This window comes from Corvus hawaiiensis, chromosome W (genome assembly GCF_020740725.1).
Source record: "Corvus hawaiiensis isolate bCorHaw1 chromosome W, bCorHaw1.pri.cur, whole genome shotgun sequence".
Lineage (NCBI taxonomy): Eukaryota > Metazoa > Chordata > Aves > Passeriformes > Corvidae > Corvus > Corvus hawaiiensis.
Window position 1 is genome coordinate 2,685,572 of NC_063254.1, and position 10,780 is coordinate 2,696,351.

The window sequence follows — 10,780 nt, forward strand, 5'->3', positions numbered from 1 at the left end:
TCTTCCTGCCCCTCTGCCTTTATCTGCTGCCCTACAGTAACCAGCAGAGTGCGATAAGCTTATGCCAAGGCCCAGCATATTGCAATGAGCTTTTTCTCATTCGAATTCTCATTGCATTCCTCTTTCAGATATTTTCCTACCTCAGCTGGGTTCTGAACTTGTTCAGGGGGGCAATTCCAAGCTATTGGGTCAGACAATTCCTTCAGGGTTTGGCCCACATCCTCCCATTCCCCACACCACTCAGGATTTTCCACGCCTGGGTCAGGTGTCTCATCAGTCACCTTGGAAATCTGAGTCCTCATCCTAGACAAATTGCAAACCATATAGAGGAAGCTTACTAGATAAAATACCAGGAAGGTGGTCTCTTTAACATCCAGGGGAAACTGAACATTCTCAAAAGATAACCTATCAAATTTAAAGGGGAAGGAGATAAAAGGCTGGGAAACCCCATCCCCTCCTCCTCTAACAAACTGGGTGCAATTACTAATAAACTCCCAAAACAGGCTACTGAAGCTAGGACTGGGGTTAGGATGGAGAAACCACATATCATACACACTTCGAACAACTGCCAGTACCTCTGTTAACTTCTTATAAATCCTTATCACCGAGCACAGCAAAATAGAAATCCGGATTCGTGCCCCTGCTCGGTAAAAGTTACATATCAGGGACAAAACCGGAGCAATTTGTGGAAACAGGCCTACGGACCAGAAAGGCATCAGTACCTCAAACAGGCCTAGGGACCAGAAAGACATTAGTACCTCAAACCAGAGAGACATTATGAACTCAACAACATGGTGACTACTTTACCCCAATACAAAGTAATTAAAACCAAATCAAAATGTAATTAGTACAGGTTTTTTCACTTTCCTTCGAGCCTCACATTGGGTGCCACTAATTATTTGTGCCGGTTTGAGACAAATTTGGAGGAAAATATCCTCTGATAGAAGGCAGGTTACAACCATCCCTCCCCCACCAGGTTCGGGAAGAAAAAATTTTCCTCGGAGGAAAGCGAAGTGGAAAAAACCCCTATTTATTTAACAAACACACAGGAAAAGGATAATAATGCTGAATAATAAAACCTCTCGCTGTGGAGAGAAACCTGGGAAGATTTCAGAGTCCTTCTGTAGGTGTGGTCTCTCTCCTCCTCCTCGGAGCTGGGTCGGTGTGGGCCCACCTCCGGGGCCTCGGCGGAAAATACTCCCGGTGTGTTCTGATGTTGAAAGAGTCCAGAAGAGAAGGGAGAAACCGAAGTCCCAGGAAAACGAAATTCAACTCTCCCTCCAGAGAAAAGGAGCCTGTCATGGGTTAGCAAGCATACCTCCGGATTTTCCTGCAAAGAGGTGCTTACAGCTTCCTCTGTGACCTGACAGAACCTATCAGCTGGCTAGTTTGAATATTGACAAATTTTTTAAGCCACTTAGAATTTTGACCGCCTCTGTGGTCCACATTTAAGAATGGACAAACCCCGGGAAGCTACCTCTCTTGCTTCCGGCCTCGGGACAGGTAACTGGGCTGGGCCCGTGCGGGGCCTTCTGGGCCCTGCCGGGACCTGCTCGGGCCAGGCCCGGGTCGAGCCACAGCCATCCTGGAGCCAATGGGCTCTGTTCCACCCACGACCCCTCCCCCCCCAACCCTGCTCCATGCAGACAGCGCGACCCGCCCTCTCCAGTACGGCCGAAGATTCAGCTGACGCTGCCCTGCTGTCCGGCAAAGATCATGTGACCAACAGCGATAAACGAAATTCCAGCTGCAAAGCCGGGTGAGATTACCCCTTTTAGTGCTGTAAGCTTCCTCCAGAACAGATGGAGCCTGCAGACATTAAGTAAAGAAAGAAGAGCTGAAATCCTGAGGGAGGAGAAAGAGGAGATGCTTAAAGCTGAAATTCCGTTGTAAAGCTATGGTGGTGATGGACTATGATATATCAGAGTACCCGTTGTAATCTTGAACCGGGGAGAACACTTCTCCTCCCCCCACCTTTCTCCCTTCTCCCACTGAAGATTCAGATGAAGTTGCCTGCTTCCCGGCAAAGATCATGTGTAATTTGCTTGTTTCAGCACAGGTACTTTTGCTCACAAGTACAAGTTGAACGCTCCACCCCCCATGCTTTCATGAAATTACAATGGGTATGCTGAAACCAGCAAATGCTGAAGCAGCTGTGATTTGAAGAGAAATTTGAACAGGGAGAGATGGAAGCGATGAGGACTCTTGCTCCAATTGGAAGGAGAAGACCTCTGTTCCTAGAGATACTCCCGGAGATAGTCTTAGAGATGAAGATGCTTTTTTTCTCCCAGGAAAGGAGGAGGGCCTCTATTCTCAGAGATGGAAATGGTCCCAGAGATGGGTGAAGAGAACTTTTGTTTCTGAATGGCTCAACCTTAAAATTGCACCCCGGTAGCTCAATATTGGACCCTCGAAAGCAGTTGTGGGAAAAGCTGCAAGTTGGGGGAAGGGACTCGCACGCGAGCAGAGAACCAACTCGGGCGGCTGTCTCGTGATACTGAAGCCATGAGAGAATCTCTTGTGGAGATGTCTCCATAGCATGAGCAAGAGGGACTCCTCTTCCTAAATGAACTGAACAAGGTTATTATGGAAGTGGTAAACAGACTGAACATCTCAAGGGTTCTCTTTTTACAGTGGGAGAAGGGAGAAAGGTGGGGGGAGGAGAAGTGTTCTGAAGGTGTGGTATGATTTTATTTTTTTTCTTTCCCTCCTTTTAGGTCTATTAATAAACTTCTATATGTTCTTTCAAGTCTTGTGCCTGCTTTGTTTTTCTCCTAATTCTTATCTCACAGAAGGTAAACAGTAATGAGTATTTTGGACCAAACCACTGCACTAAGTTGGTGTTTCTGCCCGGTTATGAACTGAACCCGCTACAAAGCCGAAAGCTGGCTGAAAAGCAAGAAGGGTGCTTCCTCCGCTCTTCTCGCTGCTGCAGCAGAATGCAGAGGAGTGTGTATCTGTGTCCTTGAACAACTGTTTTGAAAAGTTTGCTCAGTTTTTTCTCTCCCCCCTCTCGGGCTCAGTTTAAAGGCACAGAAAGGCACAGGATTGATTTCTGGGCATAGAGCAGCGATAGGGGATACACATCATAAAGTCACCCCAAGACAGTGTCCCTGCTTGGGAGAAGACAGCAGCCCGTCAGCTGTCTCTGCGGTCTTTTGGGAAGTCCTCCTAACTAGGTGAAATTTCTACCCTCCTTATATATAGCATGATCTAAGAGGACAGTGGAGTAATACAGTCACATATGTGGTAGCATGTACTTCATTAAGCTTATTGGCATACTCAGGGGTCTGCATCTTAATACTTAAATGACCCTTAATCAGGCAAAGGTTACTTTTTTGGCTGTAGTGTTGAAAGGAATGAGAGGGATTTGTCTTTACAAACAAACTGTGGGTCTGCTAGATAAGGCCAGATACTGAGAGATGAAAGAAACAGTGGGAGGAACCATTGTTATGAATTAGATGTGAGGGGTTTAGATAAATCCCTGCCTTTTGCCCAGGCCTCTGGCAGCAGGCAGTAGCTTTATAGGGATGGCCAGCACCCCAAAACCCACTCTTGTCCGCAAGTTCTTTAATAATGGCTGATTCAGTCTATTATAGAATGAAGTATTTATTTAATAGACACAAAACTAACAGACATAAAACTTAAATCAGGCTATTACTACACAGGAAAAAAACACAAAAGAAGCTATTAATAGCTAAATATACGGTGCACAATAAGGTACCATTTTTTAATACGGCTAGCGAAGAAATAGTATAGATTCAGATTCAATGTATCTTACCACCAAATTGTTGAAGGGGCACACATTGAAATCCTTTCCCTCAATTTCCGGAAAAGTAACCGTGAAGTTGCGTCCAAGCTTCGGAGAGAAGTCGTCTCACATGTTCCCAGGGAGTGTGTAAGAGACTTCTGCCTCTGTGACAATCTGTTGTACTTTTATAGTGTAAAACAGGCCTTTTGGTCACCTATGTTTTTTTATCTCTTCCCACATCTGTTAAGATGGCAGACCTTTTGGCGCCAGGAGATTATACCTGTTGGGCCTTGCCCGCCTGGGTTATCTCTCCTATCTGCACCAGCCAGCTGTGGTGGGGAGAGGGGTGATATGCCCTGCCACAACCATAAATTCCATAGGAATTACACTGATTGATGAAAGGAAAGAGAGGGATTTCTCTTTGCAAACAAACTGTGGGTCCGCTGGTAGATAAAGCCAGATACTGAGAGATGAAAGAAGCAATGGGAGGAACCATAAATTCCATAAGAATTCCACTGATTGACACAAGGAAAAGAAAAAGGGGGAGTGTACATTAGAAGGGGGTCTGTATTAGGCGATTCAGGAAGTCTGTACCTCTCAAATACCTCAGCCAATGGGGAAAGAGAGAGGGAAATGCGGCCGGGAAATTAGGATAAAAAGGAGGCTGCGTCCTCTAACAATTTGAGAGACCCCAGGGGAAATGCCCACGATCTCTCCCTTTATTCAAATAAAGTAACAGGACTCCTCTGTCTCCTTCTTGGACATAAACCTCTGGTGTTTGTGGATTAATTTTCCTGACAGTGTCCTTCAAATTCTGGTCATAAGATTTTGTTCCATTCTGTGCCATTCATCAGAGCTAAAAGTGGACTATTCTAGCTGCCTGGGACCTCCTCCTTCGGCCAACTTGTCCTTTCTTGACATCAGCTATGCAGATCTCCATCCACAAAGATAATGTGGAGGATACACAGTGTAGGCCGTAGGCCCTTTCCTGGCTCCGTGGTCATCATCCTACACTGTCGGGGTCTCCTCCCCCCTGCCATGTAGCCCTGGGAGAGGGGCCCTGAGGGGAGGCACGTGGTTTCCCGAGCCCCTGGTCAGCCTCGTTCCCCATTGGTTGGTTTGTGTTTCCCTGCGCGGGCAAGGACCCTTGGTCCAGACTGTGAGAGTTCCTCGGCAGAGCTCCGGCCATGCGGCTGGAGAAATAAACATCTCTGAAACATCTACCAAGAATCCGTCCATATATATATACTTCTTTCTACGGGCCTCCTGATTTGATATATGTGTGTTACAGTATCCCCACTGTAACACTACACAAGCCAACAAAGGAAACCTTGTGGTTTGTGTCTACTATAGGCTGCCCAATCAAGAGGAGGAGGAGGAGGTCAACGTAAGAAATCAGGCAAGAGAGGCAGGAGCCCAGCGTTGCTGAGTAAGGGCCTTCTCTTCTGGTCGAGCTGAAGCGCAAAGTGGAAATGCATAGGTAGTGGAAGCAGGCACATGCATCCTGGGAAGAATCTAAAGATGTCTCCCGGGTCTGTAGGGATGGGATCAGGAAAGCTGAGGAACACCTGGAGCTGAATTCGGCAAGAGATGTGAAGAATCATAAGATGGGCTTCCATGGGTGCATTGGTAAAAAAAGGAAGACTAAAGAAAGTGTACGCCACCCATATGCCACATGCCCCCCCCCTCCCCCTCCCCACCCCCCTTCCTTTCCCCACCAATAAATAAGCCAGAAAGTTTAGTGACAAGACACATGGGGAAGGCTGTGGTATTCGGCAATTTATTTTCCTCTGTTTTCACTGGCAATCGCTGTTCCCACATCTCTCGAGACCCTGAACCTCAAGGCAGGCACTGGGGGAACAAAGTCCTTCCCGTCATAGGAAACAATCCGGTTTGACACCACTTGAGGAACCTGTACGTACATCAGTCCTGCACCTGGGGAGGAACAACCCCATGCACCAGTACATGCTGGAGGCCCATCGGCTGGAAAGCAGCTTTGCAAAATTAGACAATGTGCCCTTGCTGCAAAGGTGGCAAAGGATATACTTAGCCTAATATAGAGGAAAGCAGGGTTTATATATGTTACAAGACAGTTGTGTGGACCACTCAAAGTGCTCACTGTCCCTGGGGGTGCAGGGCACCACAGACCACCCTTGGGCAGCTTTGGGGGCACTGCCTATTTTTCTAAAAGCCTCCTACCCAGCTTAGCCCAAATGCTACTATCTTGAGCCCTCAAGGCAGCAGCGCCGAACGCACATTTTGTATTGTATTTTCTCCCAGGAGGTGTGCACCTTAGAAACGCCTGCAATTGTAGTGGGGCTTTCAGGGAACAATGTAGAGAAACTTCTGTTGGTTCTGCAAAATGTCCTGAGAAGTTAAGGCCAGGCCTGCCCTGCCCTGGCCAAAGCAGTCGTTTAACTGGAGGTAGCAGCACCAAAAAGGCACAGGCACAGGCACCGGCACCGGCACCTTTGGGGTGGACTTGATGCAGTGACAAATTACAAGAAATAGTACTTGTAACTGCAACAACTTCTGCAACCTCGTTGCCCGCCCTCAGGGTCGCAGCACTACACGGGGAAGATCCCTCCGCGTACTCGACAAGGTCGGATCCCTCCGCGGCCCCGAGGACACCAGCTCGACGAGGGCGGACACGCAGACGAGGCGGAGACAAACGAAAACGACAGACGAGACAGCCAATCGAGACGCGGGATCGGCTGGCGGCGATCCGGCCGCCCAATGGGCGTCGCGGAGGGCCTGGCCGAGTGGAGGAAGCGCGGGGGCGACAACGGGCGTTGTCCTTGGTTGACGAGAGTATCGGGGTGCGGTTCGTCCGGTCTGTTGGCGCCACTATTGTCTTTGGAAAGATCATCGGCAAGGCGGTTCAGCGGTACCGTCAGCGACGAGAGCGAGGAGGTAGCCGCGGCTTTGCTCTGTTCGCGGTTCCTTTTCCCTCCTCCCTCTCCCCCTCCTCCCGCTTTCGTGGGCACCCTGAGCCGAGGACCCTGTGTGCGGTGCCCGGGAGCGCGTCAGGGCGGGTGGCGACACTGCTGCTGCGGGTGGGTGGATGGACGGGGGACAGACGGGGCCTCTCTGGGTTGTGGCGCTCTCTACTGCACCACCCCAAAGCTTCTTCCGTGCCCGCCCCCCACCCCCACCCCTCCAGCTGCCGCGGCGCGTCGTGGTTGTCAGGTGCTGTCCGGGCTCGCCTCGGATCCCATCCCGGATCCCCCCCCCCACCGTGTCGTGCGCGCGCGTAGAGAAGGGCCTCCGACGCTAACGCGTTTGGTGTTTGCCGCGTGATGTCCCTTTGGCACTGCAAGTCGTGCAAAGTTTGCTGCCGAGGAATGGTAGTGGTCCTACCTCGTGTAGGATGATAGTTTTGAAAGCTTATTTTAGGCACACGCAGTCAGTCTCCCGGGGATTCCGCGCGCGCGCGCGTGAACAGTGAATGTCTGAGTAGTGACCGTAATGAGTTGGCTCTTCTTAGGAGAAATGCAGGTCTTGATGTGTTATGTAATAACACTGAAGAGGTTTCACAGCTGCGCTGTGCTAGGCTTTGGTTCTGAATCCCCAAACTGGATAATTAGGGCAAGGAATTACAGCTTTTTCCGGTTTTGCTTTAAAAAAAAGTTTAGAAAGGGGTCATCCTGCAGGCTGCAAAAGCTTCCCTGATCTTCTTTCTGTGGGGAAGTAAGACCGTGATAACAGCATGCTTGCGAGGGTCACGGGTGCTGGTGCTGGGAACGAGAGTGAGCTGCTTAGACCGGGGGGAAAACAATGCAGCCGTTGCCTATGCGATGTTAACTTTAAGGTAATATCCCGTATGATTTAGTTATTAAAATGCTGAAGGTTAACAGTTAAGGATGCCTTCTGCTTTGGAAGGTAGTGTTTGCGTGCAATGTAGAAGACAGACTGGTCCTATGCACTTGCAGGCTTCCTGTGATTATACGTTTGTTCAATGCTTGAGCTCCCTGTACCGTGGAAAGTGAATGGCTACTGCTCTTCCATTTCACTAACCTCTTTGCTGATTCGGTTAAGCCATTTGTCTCCTGCCTCTGTGTGGACCACATCCAATAGAAGAACTGCTGAGGAAACAAATCAGCCCAAACTAAAACATACTGAAGGTTGTTAATGGCAAATAGTGGCCCATCTCCTTCACCCATCGTCTTCCATGCTGTATCCCACTTCTGCAGGGGGCTCTGTAAATATCTTGTGTTTTGGGTATAGAAAGAATTACTATCACACAAGAAAAATCAATGTTCTGGCCTGTGTTTGGGGTATCTGGTAATCTGCTTCTGTAGGAGTTCAGTGGGGCAGATGGATTTCCTTAGACTATTACTTTTCTCTGAAGCCGATTATGTTTTAACTGTTTACTCTTCCTCCAGTGCCGTGCGTTCCATGATCTTTCACCGCAAGCTGGGATGCTTTTCCTAGTCGTGCCTAAGGAGCCGATTATCGGGTTGTCTGAAGCAGGAAATTCTGGTGAATCTGTAAGTACTGTGGAAGCTGTCTGTACACTAAACTGTACTTGTAATTAGTTTCTCGTGTACTAGACTCTTTCCCACTCCCCCTTTCCTTCTCGATAGGGCACAGTAGGCTACTTTGGGTTTTGTGGCGCTATAATCTTTTGCCTCTAGCTTGTAATGGAGTTGAGCTTTTTGACTAAAAGCAGTGATATAAACCAATGCTCATTCCTGGGTATGTACTTCTGGTGCAAAATGCAGTGTTGTTTTGGAGCGCAGTCTGGTGCTTATTGTCATGGTTTAGAGTAAGAGTAGTAGTACTTCTAACACGGAGAAGAGGGCTTGGGGTTTTTGGCACGTCAGGGGTGAGGAAGGACAAAGCTTGTTGAGAGGTGCTGAATGCTTTGCTTTTAACTATGAAAGTCAAGTTCAAAGACTTTGTAAACCCACGCAAAAGGCAGCCTAAAGTTTATTTTCCACCAGGATTGCTTATGTTGCCTGAATACACAATGGGGGCTTTAACCCGGAGACAAAGTCAGCTTCAGTGGCTGCTTTTTTGCTTGTTGCTGTCTAGCTTGAAAAAAATTGCTTAGCTCTCTTTTCCCCCTGTAGTGTGCATAATTGGTCTTTGTAGCTTTGCTTGGAAAGCTTCAGTTGCCGGCGGTCAGATGGACATTGATTTGATGTGCAATGGTTGAATTGCTAGGAATTGCCTAGCTGCTTTCTCTGGGTGGTTCTTCTCTGCTCTCATTCCTTCCCTTCCTGCCCTCTCCCCTCTTTGTGTTTTACTTTTTTTTTTAGCTTTTTTTTTTTTTTTTTACTTATTTATGGGTTTGTACTTCCTTCTCCAGCTTCTTGGGCATGTAATGATTGTTGGCGAGAAGTGTGTTGCTCACCTGGGCCTGACCAATGGATTCCGGATGGTTGTGGATGAAGGGCCCGAGGGTGGGCAGTCTGTCTATCGTATACATCTACCTATTCTGGGTGGCCATCAGTTGGGCTGGCCACCTGGCTAAGATTTTGGCATCGCAAGAGTTGCTGCACGTGTACAAATTGCCACTGAATGGATTTCGTCTGTTGCCCATCAATCTAGCCGCTGTCGATGTGTAATTTTTTGTGATGTGTCTGTGGAAGGTAATAAAAGCCTTGAGCAGCAGTTGCACAATAAAGATTTGTCATGGGGATATCATCTCCGTCTTGCGCGTCTTACTGAAGGGAAGTAGTTCTTCAAGTTCAAACAGTGTCTCCCCGGAGTGCAAGTATGTGGAATGTTTCAGCCTGGTAACAGCATTTCATTGATAGATAGTGATTTGTCCGGTCATTTAAAGCATGATGCTGAAAGCGCTTAGCAGTCTCCCAGGTCTTGTAGGAAGCAGAGTCTTAGCTCTTTGGCAGTGGTACACCAACGTACAGAAAGCCCGTGCAGGCTGCTGCTAACACTGTAGAAGATACTGTATGTGAGGCTACAGGCATGCCGTCCAAGTGGTTTTTCAGCATGGTGCAATGTGTTGGAAGCATTCACCTCCTACTTTATGAATAGCTGTGTGATAAGGTCCCATTGATATTCCTTTTTTGGTGAGGAGGGATATGGTAGGAGAAAGCAATGGGTCTGACTGGCAGCTGTGGTGCTTCCATAGCACAGTGGAATCTCTCTTTTGTCAATTTGGGGCAGCTGTCCTGGCTCTGTCCCCTCTCAACCTCTTCCCCACGCCCAGCTTACTTGACTCTGTGGGTGGGGGTGGTTGGAGTGGCAGCCTCCATGCTGTGGGAGAAGTGCTCCACAGTAGCTGAAACATTGATGTGTTATCAACACCCTTCTATTTACAACTGCAAAGCAGAGCACTATGAGGACTTCTATGGGGAAAGTTACCTCCATCTCAAGCCAGACCCTAACAAAAACTACATTGCAGGGAGATGGCAAATTTCAGCTTGCTTTAACAGCTATTAAAAAAGGGAGATGGGCATTGGAAAGGAGGGCGGTCCCTCATTGCCCTTGAATTCTATGTTACAGAGGCATGTTAGGCACTCACTGAAAGGCATCTTCATTTCTTCAAGATCCCCAAGAAATTGGGTGAAGTTTGGTGACGCGGTTGTGTAAATAACCCAAGGACTTCACCTTTATTTAATCGTCCCAGGGCAGAGATTGAAATGATTTACCGGAAGTAGATGGAAACTGCACTGGTGCAGTGTTTGCTTACTGAATGGCTGAGGTAGGTAATGCCTATTGTTCTGTCTATGTACCTAGAAGGTGTTCCTGCTTTCAGGGGGGTGGGGGAATTTTGGAAAAGCTAGGTAAGGCTTATACATTCCGAGAGACTGGGTGATTGCCATACTCTTTAGAAATTTGTGGTGCCTTGTGGAATTTTATGCCCCGCCTCACAGGCAAGGTTTTTGATACTTTGCTCCGAACTGAAGAGAGCCAAGCATTATGAAACCGAGATCCACTGGAGAATTGTAGGATCCAAGAGCAGCCCAGGTGTGAAGGGACCTCAGAAGATCATCTGGTCCAGCCTTTTCTTGGAAAGGGAGCCTAGATTAGATTGTCTAGCACCCTTTCCAATAGTAT

At 48.1% G+C, this 10,780-nt stretch overlaps 1 protein-coding gene across 1 annotated transcript in view; it reads left to right on the forward strand.

Moving 5' to 3' along the window:
* LOC125319356 (adenosine 5'-monophosphoramidase HINT1-like) overlaps window positions 1-9,402 on the forward strand; it is a 29,844-nt gene extending 20,442 nt beyond the window's left edge. Inside the window, exons 3-4 of the mRNA XM_048290461.1 lie at window positions 8,137-8,241; window positions 9,066-9,402. Coding sequence (XP_048146418.1) covers window positions 8,137-8,241; window positions 9,066-9,230 — 270 coding nt within the window. The 3' untranslated portion in view covers window positions 9,231-9,402. The remainder of the gene's footprint in view (window positions 1-8,136; window positions 8,242-9,065) is intronic.
* The last annotated feature ends 1,378 nt before the right edge of the window (window positions 9,403-10,780 follow it).